The sequence below is a fragment of the Nesoenas mayeri genome, assembly GCF_963082525.1.
Source record: "Nesoenas mayeri genome assembly, chromosome: 24".
Lineage (NCBI taxonomy): Eukaryota > Metazoa > Chordata > Aves > Columbiformes > Columbidae > Nesoenas > Nesoenas mayeri.
This window is the reverse complement of record NC_137546.1, coordinates 3,554,745-3,572,344: the sequence shown is the minus strand read 5'-3', so window position 1 is coordinate 3,572,344 and position 17,600 is coordinate 3,554,745. Positions and strand designations below refer to the sequence as shown.

General features: G+C 47.4%; 1 protein-coding gene across 1 annotated transcript in view; it reads left to right on the top strand.

Moving 5' to 3' along the window:
• CASZ1 (castor zinc finger 1) overlaps positions 1–13,697 on the top strand; it is a gene marked incomplete at both ends in the record, with an annotated part of 81,778 nt that extends 68,081 nt beyond the window's left edge. Inside the window, 8 exons of the mRNA XM_080359006.1 lie at positions 231–353; positions 1,616–1,951; positions 2,920–3,118; positions 3,598–3,769; positions 6,081–6,229; positions 7,290–7,524; positions 8,887–9,174; positions 12,454–13,697. Coding sequence (XP_080215132.1) covers positions 231–353; positions 1,616–1,951; positions 2,920–3,118; positions 3,598–3,769; positions 6,081–6,229; positions 7,290–7,524; positions 8,887–9,174; positions 12,454–13,697 — 2,746 coding nt within the window. The remainder of the gene's footprint in view (positions 1–230; positions 354–1,615; positions 1,952–2,919; positions 3,119–3,597; positions 3,770–6,080; positions 6,230–7,289; positions 7,525–8,886; positions 9,175–12,453) is intronic.
• Positions 13,698–17,600: the final 3,903 nt, after the last annotated feature.

Below are 17,600 nucleotides of genomic sequence, written 5' to 3'. Positions count from 1 at the left end.
AGTTTCTCAGTCAAGTTCTATTGGAGCGAAATCAGGTTCTTGTTCTGCATGTTCAGATCTATATAACAGGCAATAACTAACAATGCCAGCAGCGTCGTTTGTGCTACAGGGACAGTGACATTAGAAAACAGAACGGTAGTAGGGTTGAAAAGCAAGGGAAATAGGTCTGTTCCAACACCACTTGTCTTTTGGGGCCTTCCCTAAGATGCCTGCTTGTCTGCTTTGGCCAGGTTTGGTACCAAGGATTTCTGCGATGCACAGTGCGACTTCCTTCACAAGGTGCATTTCCATTGTGTGGTGGAGGAATGCGGTGCCCTCTTCAGCACCCTGGATGGAGCCATCAAACACGCCAAGTGAGTACCGGCTGCAGCACACGCACTGCAGGGCGAGACACGCGTTACTCAATAACCCTGTTCCGGAGCAGGAACGTGGGCAATGCCGAGGGCAGCCGTGTGGGCACCCACGTGCTTCCTGTGCAAGTGCGCTCAGCCAGAATTTGTGCGGAACGCTGTCCTCTTTAGTAATTATCACAACAAACGTGTTCAACTTGTGAACAAGGTGTTTCTCACAGTGTTGGCAAGGCTAAGAATTGGACATTTGTGTGTTGCCATAGTCCAGCTGACAGATAACCTGTTCAAGGGGGCACATATTTCTCACAGCACACAAATACATCATACAAAGAAATAAGAAAATACATGGGAGGATCCTGTAAACCCAACTGTTGTCACTGGATATGGACTTTTTATGGACTAGACAGTTCCCCAGCACTGCAGTCATGACAAATCTCTTTTAACAAGACTTCCCTAGCACTTAGATATATCGTTTTGTTTAAGAGGTTCACATCATGTGGACAAGGATCTCGAAGTGACGCAGTCAAACTGTCCAGCCGACAGCGATCTCCTCCTTCCCTTGCCATTTCTCAGCACTCTGGAAAGCAGCAGACAGCCCAGTGTTTGGTAGCCAGAACTGCATGACAGAGGTTGTAAAGCATCCTCAGAACTCCAGATGACTCCTGGGTGGAGATATTTAAGATATACTCCTACTGTTACAGCGAGGGGACTAGCAAAGGAAGGGTGGGATACTGGAACTTTTCGCTGTTGCAGATTTCTATAGAGCATAATCTGCAGTTCAAAACTGCGCCGAGTTCCTTTTAAAGGCAATGGAAGGTTTGCCCAAGTAAAGAATGAACATGGCCTTCAGCAGCTGGCCGCGGGACTGGGTATGAAGGGGTTTAAAGAGAAGGAGGCATTGCAGATTTTAAGATGGAAAGATGTGTTAGGACAGTTGGTCTCTGGCATTGAGTAGTGCCTTGTGGCTTCTGACATTCATGGGAAGCTGCCCCCATGGGCATATCGATCTTACCGACTGCAGTGATTCTTGCATCTCCCTGATGTCAACATGTTATTACACCTTTCTGTCTCCACCCCTCTTAATTAATTCCCTTCTCTTTGCAGACAGGAGGCCCCTAAATCTTTCTACAACATTTGCAGAGCCCCTTTTAGGATTTAACCTCAGCTAATTTGTTTGCAGACTCCTGCCAGATTCTTGTTGATGTTTAATCAACTTATGTGCGACGGTCAAGAATTTATGTCCTAATTACAGTGTCTTTTTTCAGTTTTCACTTCCGAACTGAGGGTGGAACTGTGAAAAGTAACTCTGAGTCTCCCTTCTCAACTGCTACTGAGAATAAGGCTTCGCTGGCCCCTTCATCGCCATCTGCTACTTCTGTCACCATGGCAAGCGCTCCTGCTCTCGACGTGCCCACCCCGAGTCCGGCCGCCGTGCCCTCTGCCCCCACACTGCTCGCCTGGAAGCAGTTGGCGTCAACCATACCCCAGATGCCTCAGATCCCAGCATCAGTGCCTAACCTGGCAACTTCACCCCTGGCAACGACCTCCCTGGAGAATGCCAAGCCTCAGGTCAAACCCGGATTTCTCCAGTTCCAGGAGAAGTAAGTCGTAGATGCTGCTTGTCTTTTGTCCTCTCCAGCCTTGCAATCCCCCCTTTAGCGCTTTTCAGAGCTGTAGTACTACATCTGTATTCACCCACCAAGAGGCCTTCTGTCTAGAAAGTACTCTGGGCTTTACCTCACAGAAAATTTACTTCAGTCTAGAAAATACCTTCAGTTATCCTAGGAAACAAACAGGATTTTCAGGTATATCTGGGAGCACTTTTAGGTATGAGTTTAGAGGAGAAATAAACTTGCTGACTTATCACTTAATCCTCTTTTTATACCTCATGAGAGGTGTACAGAAATACATGTCTTTGCGGTATTTTTGAGGCTGAAGGCTACAGAGGTAGGATAGCATCTCTGAAGTCTTCAGCGTGACACCTGACCAGCCCACGTCCAGATCTTGCTGCAAGTCTGGACTTATCACTGGACAAAAAACGGGACACCTGGGTGCTCAGTCGCGCAGAGGGGAGGTGTTACTGCACTGGAGTACACACAGCTAAGAGTAGATGTTTATAGATTGCTGAAAAGGAAGCTTGCTGGATTTGTCCCCGGTAAGCTCTGTGGCCGTCTCCCAGGAATGTCGTCTGTAACTCAGTACAATACAGCTTCATTACGTTTTTTCAGTGAAGAAGACTGGGAGTCAGGTAGTGGAGAGAGGGCACAAGTGCTTGGACTCTGCTAGATCTCGAGAGAGCTTTAAATGGGAAGTGTGGCCCCCAAAGACTACAGAACCCACCATGCATTGCTGTATTTTCAGCATCTTAATCAAGAAAGCGCACTAGCTTGGTGGAATTGCAGTAGTGGTGCCAGCAGCAGTGTTACTGAAGAGGAAGGTGGCTGTGGGAAATCTGTAGGCCATGTTTGGAACAGAGGCTTCAGCTGGGCTCCCCTTGAAGTAAATTTTGGCAGAGAAACAAATGTGTGAAATGAGTGAAGGTGATGATTGGGTTTTGGATATGTTCCAGCGATCCCTGCCTGGCAACGGACTGCAAGTACGCCAACAAATTCCACTTCCACTGTCTCTTTGGGAACTGCAAGTATGTGTGCAAAACCTCTGGCAAAGCAGAATCCCACTGCCTGGACCACATCAACCCCAACAATAATTTGGTGAATGTGCGAGACCAGTTTGCTTACTATTCGCTGCAGTGTCTCTGTCCAAACCAGGTAAGAGCAATTCCAGAGCCTGAGTGTGTGTGGGGGAGAAGAAGAATGGGAAAGAGCAAGCAGACTACTCACTAGGAAGTGGGGCTCTTTCATTCCTGGTTTAACTACAGAACCATGGAAGGGTCATAATTAGTGGTCTAGCAAAATGGTTGATTTCCATCAAATTTCAAATTGCACTGTTTCTTTGATACAGGTGGAGTGGAAAATGCAACTAGAATGATCGAATACCAGGGAAAGCCAGGAGTTAGTTAGGTTTGGGATATTTCACCACAGAATAGTGCAATACAGAATACACAACAGAAACACAAACTACACAACAGGGAACAAGGTTGCATTGCAGCTTGTGGAAAATAAATGTGATCTAGAGTATCAGTTCAGGCCTCTCTCGTGTCTCAGAGGGGCAGCATTAGTAGCAGGCAGACAAGAGTGTGTTTGTTTTAGATATGCTTAAAACAACCTGTCTCTTTTCTCCTCTGTAGCACTGTGAATTCAGGATGCGAGGGCATTACCACTGTCTTCGTCCTGGCTGCTACTTTGTGACTAACATCACCACCAAGCTGCCCTGGCACGTGAAAAAACACGAGAAGGCAGAGAGAAGGGCAGCCAACGGCTTCAAGTACTTCACCAAGAGAGAGGAGTGTGGCAGACTAGGTGAGTTTTGTTCTCTTTCCTCCATCAACTCATATAGTCTGTCCAGATAAGAATGCCATGAATTAGAGCCTGCGAGTTAAGCTTAAGATGTATTTGGGCATTAGATCACTAAAAGAGAAATATAACAAAACAGCAGTTCCTGATCTGCCCAAATTGCAGCATGTTTTCCAGACACAAGTTAAATGAATATAAACTGTAATATAGAGGATTATATATCTATATCTGTCTGGAGATATAGCTTTCCCTTTGTTTTTGCTTTTTATCTAATTGTGAAGGCCTTTTTTGTCTATTTGATTGGGTTTTGTACTTTTTAGTCTTTTGGGCCTAATGCTTCTCTTGGGTGGAGTTCAAGGGTTCAGTAGTTACTGAATCTAAGTGCTTCTAGTGTAAAGCTGGTAAAACAAACATACAACAGAAAACTGAATGCGTTCCCACGGAGGTTTCTAGAACAGACCTGAAACCCAGGGCTCTGAACTGGGGGGAACCCCTAAAGACAGCTCCAGCAGCGCTCCGTCCTGAGCTGCCGGGGGTTCACTTAACCCCTCTAGTTGTGCCTTGGTTCAGCAGTGTCACAGACACAGCCTTCCCTGTCGCTCCTGTTGGAAAAAGGCTGAAACAAAACAGGGTTCACAATAACGGTCCCATGTGCTGTTCTCCCACATTGCAGGGAAACAGCCACAATCACCACAACCAAACTTTTTAGCTTTCAAGAATTTGTACCAAATGGCAGCTTGTTTGTGGTAACCAGGGTAATGAGTGCAAACACGCCACAGCCAGTACTTACCTAAGGCTCATTTACACATGTCAGCAGATGCAGCGGTTGCTGTTATTTACTCAACTTTAGGTGTTTCAGGTGATAGCAGGGGCTAGACAAAGCAGGACAATGATACATGACACCCAGCCTCCAAGGGTGCCCTGGCAACGGGCGAGCCTTCACCTGCCCGCTGCTGATACGGTTTCAGTCCCGCCAGCACTGTTTGTTCTCCAGCCCAGCACTGGGGGGGCACAGGAGGTGGGGCTGTGGGGAGCGCGGTACCTCAACAAACACACTTGGCACGTACATAAAACACGATCTGGGAGCTAAAGATGGGCTGGGCCGCTCAGGAGCTGTTTGGCAGCGAGGTATCGACAGGCTGGGCATGTGTCAGCACTGTTTATTTTTGGGAGTGATGGGGTACATGCATTCAGCAGTATGTACATATGCCTATAGCTTGGGCTTGCCGAGCAGTATTGAGCCAGGACGCTGCATTTGCCTGCATAGATGCAGGCGGCATGATGGGCTGGTGTAGCTGGATGTGTTTGGGCAGGTATGTATCGTTATACCAACATGTAATTGCATGTCTCCTTCTCTGTATATCTCTGTGCTTTCTACATTGTGTGTATACATATATATATATATATATGCATACACACACACACATACATATACATATATATATATAGAGAGAGAGAGGCAGGTGCAGAAAGCCCTGGCTTACTTTAAGGGTTGTGACTGTTTCTGAACACACACACTATAGATTTTGTGTGTATGTTTGTGTGTGTATAAATACATGCACACATGTATGGGTGGGGAGGGAGAGAGAGAGATGAAAAATATGTACATTTGTAAGTAAAGGTGGATGGGTATAGGTGATTAGATAGATAGATAACAAATAAAACTGAGCTTGTCTATAGGTCTGTACCTCTCTGTGTATTCAGGTATGGCCAAGGGATGATGGAGAAGAGACAGAGCCTGATGATCAGAGCTGTGTTTTAACTGCAACAAGCCGTTATTTATCAGCCATAGACAGTAGCTGTTTAGGATTGTCTGTTACTGAGGTACACAGACTCCCAGGATCCATGGCACTATCCACGAGGAGCAAATGTGTCAAGTGCCGTATGCCAGAACCCATATAAATTGCTTGTTGTTCAGTAGCTGCCCCTGTTACAGAACAAATGTGGCGTGGCAGTAAACACCTCCTGGCTCATTTCTATCTGACCAGAGAGCATACACTGTCCAGAGCCAGAGCTTTTGAGAGACTGCTTTTCTGAGAGCACAAAAAAGCAAACAAAAAACTTTTCCTTTTTAATCTGATTATTAGTGTGTATTTTCAATTTTAACTTCTATGATAGCATTAAGTGTCTTGGTTTTGTTCTCTTTGTAAAGGAAAAGGTGCTAGCTAAGACTGGAGAGCATTAGGCACTACTCTATGTAATGGTGATATTCCTTTATAACAAAATGAAGGGGGCTGGGACTAGTCTGCTGCTCATGCTCACTTCTTAAATCCATGTACACTGTAATCTGTAATATACAATGGTTTTGTGTCTGTAGGTTGCAAATACAACCAGGTGAACAGCCACTTCCACTGCATTCGAGAGGGCTGCCAGTTCTCCTTCCTGCTCAAGCACCAAATGACATCCCACGCCAGAAAGCACATGAGAAGGATGCTGGGGAAGAACTTTGATCGTGTTCCTACTCAGGTGACTCACTGGTTATTTAAGCTGTAGATCCCACGTAGTGTTGGTCCCTTGGGTTTCTCACTGCAGAACTGCTGTAGTGCCAAGACACTTGTACCCAAACACACCTCAGGATATGTGTCTGCATTGAGGGTGCAACTGGGATGGGTTCACCCAGGCTTTACCTGGTTGGACTTTAACAACATGAGGTAAAATGATGAAGCATAGACATCAAAGCATTACTTAGTATAAAAAGTTTTTCCTTGTGATTTATAGAGAAAAAAAATTGAGAAGGATATTGCTAAAATACTCATATTTACAACTTGTGCGCCCTCCCTGCTCAATATACACCAATTGGCTTGTTAAAATTAAAGTGCTTAGGATGTGGAAGAATTGAACATGCTGGTTAAAGCAAACATTTCCTGTTGCACATAAAGAATTATTTGCTGCTTCTATCTAGGATGGGAGAAATACCACTCTCAATTTCTCTTCCCTTATTGATTTGAAGTTAGTTTGGGGCACTGCTTGGCCTCTCTCAGGAAGCAGCAGAGCAAGGCAGTTCCTTCTTTTCTGACACATAACTGAGAGCACCTGGCAGGTCAGGTTTGTGTTTCATGAACAAATTGAAGAGTTTCCGCTGCAGCCCTGAGCTCAGAATTGCGGCCATCCTGCAGCCTCCTGCTTATTCTTGTTCCTTAGTTGCTATAACGTCCATTGACTTGGTAGATGAAACAAGCCAGCTTTATTTAAGGACCTGCACTAAGGAAGTAATGCCAAGATTAACACCTCCTGGTTTTGAATGCATCAGAATCCACACACCGGGATGCTGGTGCCAAGATTAACACTCCCGGCCTCTGAGCGCATCACAATCCACATACCAGGATACGTGTGCCAGGTTTAGTGCCCTGAGCTCCCAGTGAAGAAAGACACACCTGTAGCCCCAGTGCCATGGGTTGCACTCAGGAGCATGTTCCAGCCGTCCCTCATGAACTGTGGCAGATAGAAATAAATGTGCAGACAGATGGTTTCGGTCTTGGCATCTTGCTTTTGGTGTGAAAGTCCCCGTTCTGTTTTCTTGCTGCAGGTTATTGGCCACACTCCAAGAAATGAAAATCTCCCCCAGGTTGGCAGCATGGCACCCAGCCCAGCCTCTTCAGGAACCCCAGCTTCCTTTCAGGGACCCCCGAGCATGATGGACACGGAAACTGATGAGTACATGGACTACACTGGCTGTAGCCCTGGGGGTATCTCCTCTGAATCTTCCAATATGGACCGCAGCTGCTCCAGCACTCCAGTGGGCAATGAAAGTACATCAGCAGGTAAGAGGCAAGGGGGGTGTGAAATGGATCATCAGTTGCCTGCTCTTTTGGGAGATACACACAGGGGGAGAGGCCAAAGGACAACTGCACCTTAAAATATAAACTGTACCTGCTTCACAATAGTGCCTCGTACTAACCTGGCTATCTCCATCCTTTGTGAGAGGAGATCCATCAAAATGTGCACCTCAAGCATCTATGAACTAAAAACGTATCTTTTCTTTCCCCTGAAGAGAAACTTTTATCCTGTGTCTTGAAGTTGGATGTATTTTAATAATAGATTTAAAAAACCCAAAAAGTTGTGGGCCTGTTCTGTACTTGGCATTTCCCCTGATATCCTTTTGTATTTCCTTGTGCAGCATCTAAGTCAGACACTTTCCTATACCGTTGAGGTACAGAAAAGGCTGTACAATATTTATTTGTAAGCAAATATTATATACGCGGGGGAAAAAAACAACACCCTACCACATCTTCAGAAATCGACACACGAGCAGCTCACTGGGCTCCCTTCCTTGTGCAAAAACTCTTGTTCCTTTGTGCAGTGTTGCACAGAGGACACCTCCATCAGCCCCTCTTTTTGGAAGCGAGTTTCTGCCGTTGTTTCCTGTTTGCCAGGATAATGTGTAGCGGTTTCCCACCCCCACTCCGAACCCCATATTACAGAGTTACCTTTTCAGTAATCAGGTATCTTTTATGAATTCTCTTATCTTCTAGTGGTGATCCAGGGATCTCTGAGCTGTCCTTCCAGGGTTAAGTGTAACATTCTAGATAGGCTGCCTCATTGAGTTTAATTTTGTACACATTTTCCTACTTTTCTTGCCCACACCAGTTAGAAGAAGATTATCATACGGCACATCTAACCATACGTTACATGAACATAGACATTAAAGCTCCTCCCGAGAGTTCTGGTGGACGGTGGTCCTGGCACTCTCTCCTTTGTCGTTAGGCCGTGGGGCCCAAGTCACACTTCCTAGGACATGCCCCCTGCCCCCCAGGTAGTGAGCAGCTCCACCCACCCAGAACACAAGACCACCCTCCCAGCAATGAGCTGCTACAAGCTGGCACTACATAGATAAATAAGGACCAAAGCAGCAGGAATTTGTGTGACAGCCTGTGGCACTTCCCCTGTGCCACTAGAGCCGCCTTCCCTTCCACAGACACCCTCCTCTTCCTGATGCTGTCAGTTCCTCACCTTCTGTTTCTTCTCTGTTATAGTTCTGTTTCATACATTTGTGACTGTATTTTCCATTTTCACCATATTGCTTCTGCTCTTGGGTTCTCATTTCAGTTCTTTTGTTTTGTTTTTGTTGTTTTGTTTTGTTTTCCTTTTTTTTTTTCTGCTTTTTTTCTTTCCACATTCTCCAGGCTGCCTGGTTCCTTCTACTGCTGCTGCCGATGATGCAACCCACACTGCACCACAACCTCAGCCACCATCTCTGCCTCCATCTTTCTCACAAGCCCTGCTTAAGTCTCCCCTCCCCACCCTCCCCTATCTCTTCTCTCCATCTTGTCTCTCGTACTCTCTGCTCAGTGCCACTCTTGGATCCAGCAGAGGCATTGTCATGCCTGCCGCCAGCACCGCTGGGTTTTCGCCCATCATTGCCACTCCAGCTCCAGTAAAAAGTGACGTTCCCTTAGTTCAGGATGCAGCAGGTAACACTTTGCTTTCTCTCTAGTGTCCTGTGCCCATCTGCTTCCCCACTCACCCCGCCCACAGTTTTTTTCTTTGCACCTTTGGGTCAATATAGATACATCACACCATGTCTTATTTAATTGTATCCAAGGGCCCGTCCCTGCCTGCTCCTTTTGTCTGCTGACACGGTAACCAAAACCCAGCAACTCATTGATAAACATGCGGATACCTGAGAGCAATTGCCACCAATTCCAAACTATGAGAAAAATCTAACAAAATCCATAGTTAAATTGCACTTTCAGCCTCTTGATAACAGCCGGGTGGTCACAAAGCAAACTTCTGCTCATGCAGCATTAATGGGACTTGGAATTTTTGATTAGATCTTCCAGACCACCCACACATCTCAGCAGGTCAACGTCTCACGAGGTACCCAGGTCCCCTGTTTTTATAGATCTTGTAAGCTTCACTGCTTCCTATTCATACACAAAGCCACAGAACTCAGGGCTGCTTTCACCAGCACCAGTGACAGAGTGAAGTTCAGTGTCACCACGATGGCGTCATCAGACAGCCCAGGCTGTTTCTCACACTCGCTGTTATTTACATCTGCTCTTACCAGCTGCAAAAAATACATGAAGATTTTTAGTTTTAAGCTGCCGTGTTTCCCATGTGTGACTAAGATCAGAGATGTCTCAGGCTGCGGCTTCTCATTCCATCTGGGAATGTTTTTTTAGGGTGTGTCTCAGTTTTGGCTTCTTTTCCCAACTCCCAGCTCTTTTCTAGTTAATTAAAGGCATATTTGTGCTTAAAGTTCACACTTAAGAGGATTCTGGCAGCCTACAAATGTCCCAGTCATTCTTCCTGCCACTTCTAGTAATGTGCAAATCCAAGGTAAATGGTTGGGAGTGTGGCTGGGGGACCAGCTCCACTGGGAGGTTCACAGGTTCTTCTCCCAGGACTCGGCAGGAGAAGGATCCTTTGCCTTGTCCAGAGGAGTGTGTTCTGATGAACAAAATACACAAGAACTATACTTTTTGCCTTTTTTTTTTTGAAACTGATTTGCATGCAACATGAAACATATTAACCTTGTGCTGTGCTTTCCTCTCATTATATATTTGTAAGTTTTTCTTTCTACCTTTGTATAGTTCTGTGAGTGTTTGCATCACTTGTAGTTGAACAGACAAGCGCACGGCATGCACTTACCGCTGGGATGACATCTGTTGAGGCTCGGTGCTCTCCAGTTGGGTGCTAGGGACTGAATGGTGTCTAGTGGTTAAAGGAGGCGAGTGTACCAGGTTGTCACCTCTTCTTCATAGCCTTGCTCTGAAATGAGAGAACAAAATGGGTTTAACTAAAGTTTTAAACACAACTATTAGAACTGTTGTAAAAGCTGAGCAGATACATTAAGTTTAGAACAGGTAAACTTCAAACTCTAATTATTTCCCAATTTCCCATCCACAGTCTTTCCCCTAAGATGGTATAACCCATATTCCTGTCCCAAGATGAGCATTAATACTAATGATAAACAACTTGATGGTTTGGCTGCATTGTTCTAAGAAAAAGAAGGAGTAAGGAGTTGATCTGGACAGCAGTGATTGGTGCTGCAGCGACGCGCTGCCACTGGTCGCCTGAAAGCAGAGAATGGGATTTTACAATACCAGATGTTGGGGGTGAGGGGGAGCAGAGAGTAATTGGTCACAGATTCTCTAGCTAAGACCTTGCTAACTGAAAATCTGCAGTGACGGGAAGTTATTCTTTCACTGGTAGCTGGTTATATTAGTCTTAATGTGCAGTTTCCACCAGCTTCATGTCACTAAGATGGTCTCGCCATGGATGCCCAAGCTGGCATCCTTATTTGCAGGCTGATGAAAAGTGCCGTGTAACAAACAGGTGTGGAAAAATCTTTTGTTCTTTGCTCATCCTGCAATCTGTGTAGCGTGGCCATGCAAACCATGCAGGAGGTGAGGTTGCTGCTACTACTCCCCTTGACTTGGATCTTTTAGTACAAGTCCAATTTAACTTTTGGATGTTTCCTTCAGTGATTGTCACCTTCTCTTGGAGGGCTGTCATTTGAAGGGCCAGATGTGGCAAAAATAGCATTCATCACTTTTAATACCTGCTTATCAGCCAGAAAAAGAAAAAAATGTACAACAGTCAACCAGATGACTGTTTCTTCAGTCTCCTAGACAAGGATGCAGGCTGCTCTGGATTCTCAGGCCCCAGGCATTGCATGTCACAAATCGCGCCTCTTTGTAAGAGGATGGCAGTTTCAGAATGAAGAAAGGCAAAAAGAGAATGTTTTAGTTGCGAGCTATAATTTCCAATTACACTCACAGTTCTGCACCTGGTGAGAAATTCTTGCCTCCAACCTTGTCCGTGCTGCACGTTGATACTGCAGATTGTGGTTTGATTCTGGAAATAGCAAGCAGAGAAGAAAAAAAAAGTTAATAGATCTAATGAGGTCAAGTCCTTGATGTCAGCGTGATCCTGGGGGACGTGAACACCAGCCAGTTCTGCTGGCCCTGTGAATGGAAGTGGAAGACAGATGAGGGCTCTTTATTTACTAGGGGCACCATGTGACTCCTGAGACCCAAGGGAAAGCTGTAGAACTGGTATTTTCTCTCAGAGTCCACTGGCTAGTGATGATGAGAATTAGCCCCATTGAACATCTGTCCATCTGTCTTTCTAAGTGCACTCATTGTAATACGTGGGCTCATTACAGTGAGGGATGTTGCAGTCTCCTGGCCAAAGTCCATCCTATTTCTATAAATTCCCCCCCTTGCAGTTTTAATCACGCATGGGATCTTCCTTCACTGGCTGCCTGTCCTTGGCAGTTGCCATGCATTACGAGAGCCTGGATGGGGAACGGAGTACACCTGTGAGGTTTTAGCATGCTTAAACTCTTCTACCATCTAGAACCCACTAAAGTACAGTAAAACCGCTCAGTACTGGATGGGAACAAGCCACCTCCTCTGTATTAAACTCTGATTTGAGGAAAATAGAAATAGAGATTAACTAATCAGCAGGAGAAATTGTGAGAGTAGCAAACCAGTGAAGCAACAGTTAGCATCTGGACAAGATGAATATGCAAGAGCAAGGATTAGAGGCAAGGTGGGATATGCTGAAAATGGAGGAAGCGAAGTCGAGCAGGCACCAGCCAGAGCACAGGCTTCCCTAGAGCTTGAGGGCTGAGCGATGGCAGCCCTGCGCGTTGGCAGTTACAGCGCTTGCCGGGACGGTTGGGAGATGAGGAGGTCTGGCTGTCAGCAACACCAACACCAGTCTTTGTTGTTTCTCCTCAGGGAATACCATCACTATGCCAACGGCCTCGGGGGCCAAAAAGCGTTTCTGGATTATTGAGGACATGTCCCCGTTTGGCAAGCGCCGCAAGACCGCGTCCTCACGCAAGATGCTGGATGAAGGGATGATGCTGGAGGGATTTCGGCGCTATGACCTCTACGAGGACTGCAAGGACTCCAGCTGCCAGTTCTCTCTCAAGGTTACCCACTACCACTGCACGCGGGAGAACTGCGGCTACAAGTTCTGTGGCCGTACCCACATGTACAAGCACGCCCAGCATCACGATCGTGTTGACAACCTGGTATTGGACGATTTCAAACGCTTCAAGTCTTCACTGAGCTGCAACTTCCCAGACTGTCAGTTCTCTGGCAACAGCACACACTTCCACTGTCTGCGCTGCGGCTTCCGCTGCACTGACAGCACCAAGGTGACAGCCCACCGCAAGCACCACGGCAAGCAGGACGTCATCAGCGCCGCCGGCTTCTGCCAGTTCAGCTCGAGCGTGGACTGCGAGGTGCCCGACTGCAAGTACAAACTCAAGTGCTCCCACTTCCACTGCACCTACCCTGGCTGCAAACACACGGTGGTGGGCATGTCACAGATGGACTCGCACAAGCGCAAACACGAGAAGCAGGAGCGAGGGGAGCTTCCTGCCATCTCTCCTGGCCCCGAGGGCCTTGCCCACTCCACTCTCGAGTATGACATCCAGAACTCTTCCATCAACCTGGACAGTTCCCTCAACCTCAGCACTGACAACAACAGCTCCCTCTTCTTCCTGCAGAACGCGGCTGGTGTGGGCCTCAATGATTCCCTGGACCTCAGCAAGAAGCAATCAGAAGTCGCTGAAGGTCCCTCACCGAGCAGAGCCGGGACCGCACCTCAGGAGAGGGGTGCGGCGGCATCTGGCTCTGGTGATGTGGAGGACGAGGATGACTCTTCCCAAGAGGATGAGGAAGATGATGAAGAGGAGATGAACGAAGAAGAAGAGGATGACGAAGAGGAGGATGATGATGATGACGATGAGGAGGATGATGAAGAGGAAGACCTGAACACAGATTCTGAAGAATCGCTGCCTGACCCTGAGGGCCTGGCCACTAAAGAAGATGGAGAACCAGAGGAGCCTGCTTCTTCCACAGACCATGGCGATGCTTCCAGGCCCCAGGGTGAGGCAGCCCCTGCTCCAGCCCCACCTCCTGCTCCAGCTGCTGCCCCAGCCTCTACCGTCACTCCAGCAGCTTCTCCTTAATCTTAGAGACAACAGCGGCAGTGGTTCGGGTTTGCTCTTACACAGAATTACTAAGAGGACCCCATATGAGGCAAGAACAAAGATTGGAAACACTCCGTGCCACACACACGAGAGAGAGAGAGAGGCCGGAAGGAAACCCACGCTCCTCCACAGGCCCCATAAGAGAGACAGGCTGGCAGCAGGACTGGTGCTGCATCACTCCATTCTGCAGACACAGAACGTGGGGCAGGATGCAGCAAAAACAAACAAATACCCTTTTATATGGACATGAACGCTGAGGGTACCAGCTGCTCTGCCTTCTTCCCTGCATGGTGCGTGGGGCCTGTGCCCATCTGGGGACCCTTTATTATGGGTGGGGCTCTATCCCCCCATTTTTCTTTCTGGGTTTTATTTTTCCATGTTTTCAGTTGTACGATATTAATAATAATCTCCACTTCTTGGAGGGGGGTGGGTGGGAACAACAGGTAATGAATTTTAGAAATATATATTTGTGTGTGTGTCTCGCTCTATATATATAATGTACACACACACACACACATATATAAAATTCAAGGAATTGGTGTCACAAAGACAACGAGCTCAGCTTTTGCCAGCGGGAAGGAGGGGTGAGGGGTGCGTGCTCTCTCTCTCTCTCCACCCCTCCCCCCCCTTTCTCCAGCATTAAATGAATGGCATCAGACAGCAAGGGTGGGAGTGGGTATTTATTGTCACATAAATGAGGACGCATTAATGAATGAGCAGGGGTGGGAATGGGACACTCCTCTGTTCTTCCAGATCCTTTTTACTGTTAATGATGATAATTTTGAATGCTATTTATATTGTAAAACTTTCTCAGTCTACACTTTCTCTGTAGGACGCCTCATCCCTGCTGTTCTGCCTGCAGGGATGTAGCTGAAGTAACTCGGGAAGGACGCAGCGGGCAGTTAAAGGGTCTGTCCCACTGGAGGACTGGGGTTAATCTCCCTTCCAGTTCCATCTCATCCCAACCCCCAGGTGCTTCCTCTCTGGTGAGGGTGAGGCGTTTTTCTGGTGCTTCAGTATCCCCATCTCAGGAGGTTGGGAGCTGACACTCTGTCCCGCGGTGCAGCACAGGGAGCACCGTGCTCACAGAACCGCGTCCCAGCCGTTAGAGCAGCCTTGAAAATACTCCGTGCTCCCCACCCAGGCAGCCGTACAGTGACAGGTATGTCCCCCGTCCCCACGCCCTCATCCCCGGCCTTTCACTGGGGACGGGCCGCTCTGTCTTTCTGTGTGGACGAATCTCTAGTGACTTCTGGGAGAGGGCGAAGGCAGCACTGCTGAGGGAGGGGAAGGGAGGCAGGTGCTCAGGATCCCACGAGACGTCCTCAGGCCGGGGGTGTCTTTTGCACTGGGGCGGGGAGGGGGCACAACCCTGTTCTGCAGCACCCACTGGCACAGTCGCAGTTTTTGCAGCTACAAAACATGAGGCTACTGCAACCTGCACAGCACAGAGAACTCAGAGCTGGGGGAGCTGCTCGCTGAGGCCAGGATCTAGTCCAGCTAAGAACTAATGCGTTTGTGGGTCCATGCTGAGAAACTTTACCAAGTAGGGCTAATAGCCTGGGCACTGCGCAAGCCAGTGCAGCTGTGCAGTGTTTGACCTGCCACCTCCAGAAGCTTGTTGGGCTTTCCCCTGCTTAGACACTCGTCCCTGCTCTCTGGGAACACACACTACAGGACACTGTCCCGACTCTGACAGGTGCGACAGTAGCTGTTTGACCCCAAATCCTCGCCCGAGTCTGAGAGGGCAGGCTTGTCTACACACACGTGGGCTCCAGAAGGACTAGCTGTATGAATAAATTCTGCTAATAGTTATTTCAGTGCCAGTTTGTAAGTGTACCAGCTTAGCAAAAGGTTCCTTGTGTCTCAAGTTTGTCCTTGTTTTTTTTTTTAAAAAAGTTATTTTTGTTTCTAAGATGATGCAGGCGCCCCGTCCCCATCAGCTCCACCAGCGCTGCGGCTCCAGGGGATCCCCGTAACGTGTGTTCACCCTCAACAGATAAAGGCCTCAAGAAGTTTAGGTTGCCTTTTTTTTAATCTCCCTAAGGAAGCGGTGCAGATCAAGTCTGGTTTATAAACAAGCAGCTCAGCTGGGTAAATGTGGGGACAGAATGTTCAGATGATGTTTCAAAAGGAAAGGCAAAAACAAAGTTGTACAGTATTTTTCCTGTAAAGGTTATTACTATATATAGAACAAAAACGAAACCACCGATGCCAGGGGATGAGGGGTCACCTGCCTTCTGGACAGCCCTTACGTATGGTTAATTGTGTGCAATTTGTTTCTTTTTTTAATTTTCTTTTCTTTTCTGCAATGTAGTGTCTGTTTGCAGGGGTGGCAGGGGAGAAGGGGCCTTAGTGCTGCAGTTTGAGGCTGACTTCACACTCCCAGCACTGAACTGGAGCTGCACGATTCCGAATTCTAACTTGAATTTTGTAGAGATGAAACAAATGAAAACAAATGAAATATTGTTATTACTAGTTTGTAGGTTATTTAATTCTTAGGAGTTCTTTTCCTCTATCAGCTATTTGTGTGGCTTTTATTTTTATAGGGTTTTTGTTTGTTTGTTTTTGTTTTGTTTGGTATATCCCCTGCCCTCAACTGTGTGTTTTCTAGCACAATCCAATTCTTGAATATAATGAAGCTCACGTTCCTGGGGCAGAGTGAGGGATTGAGGCCCTGGAATTTCTAGAAATGGGATGGGGCAAAAAGATTTTACTTCGACAGCATTTGCTGCAGGTTCTGTACTTGTACATTTTTCCCATAGTCAACTACTTAGTATGGTGATGGGCTCCAAGAGGAATCCTTGGACGTAACACGAGCCACATCTTGCAAAACAGATGTGTTTATTTTGTACCGCGGAAATCAACGTGATGTGTATCGGTGACTTTGTGGGAGCAGGACCGAGATACCGCTGCCTCCAGCACAACAGCAGAGCTGCTGGGAGCACTGACGGTGCAATTCTGGGTTTGGTGGCCAAGCACTTGGGCCACTGGTTCCCGCTCAGCACAGATGGGCTGTTTCCTGGCTGTTTGGAGCTGGGAACCTGCACTGGGACGTAGTTTTACCTCTCCCCTTTCGTACCTCACCAGACTCCGCTGGCTGGATGACACAGCAGCGGGAGAGGGCAGAAGTGTGTGCAGAAAAGGGGTGAGAGCTCTGCCGGTAGCTCCGCTGCCGCCAGCCCCCGGACGCACATCGTCCCGGGAGGTGCGGCAGGAGGGCCTGTGTTTATCTATGCACACCATTTTCTCCCTAACAGCTCAGCCTTTCTCCCCAGCTTTTATCACCTCTGGATAAATACCCAGGAGCTGGCACAGAGAATGAGATTTCTTTCCCACCAGGCTACTGCTGAACAGAAGGTCAGATGCCCTCGCAGGACAAGTGGCTCCAGGGCCGCCCAAGAGTTGCTGTGAATCTCTCCCTATGTCTCTGTTTGCAGCAACAACAACAGCAAATAGTCAAGAAAGTTATTCCCGTCTCTTTATTCTGCCGTGTTGAGGTTTGGTTCAGCTAAACTCTTAAGCAGATGCTCTCTGGGTTTAAGCCCACGCTTAAGTGCTTTTCTGAACAAAGGCCTCAACAGCACGAGGAGCCCTGGTAGAGCACGGTGGGGTTTTCACATCAGGCGATCATGTCAACAGGACTGTTAGACAAGAGAGTGACCAGAGAGGGGGAGTCAGCGAACTGCGGGGAGGGGAGAGGGAACGGACTGTTCAAAACCAGATAAAAACCAAACAAAGTGAACCTGGAGACGGACCCTCCTGATCCTGCCACCATTCACTGCTGAAGAGCAAAAAACGAGATGAAAACGATTGACTAGATGGTTCGTTGTAGCCACAAACTCAACTGGATTAAAGTCTGTGTGGAAGGAATTTTGTAAA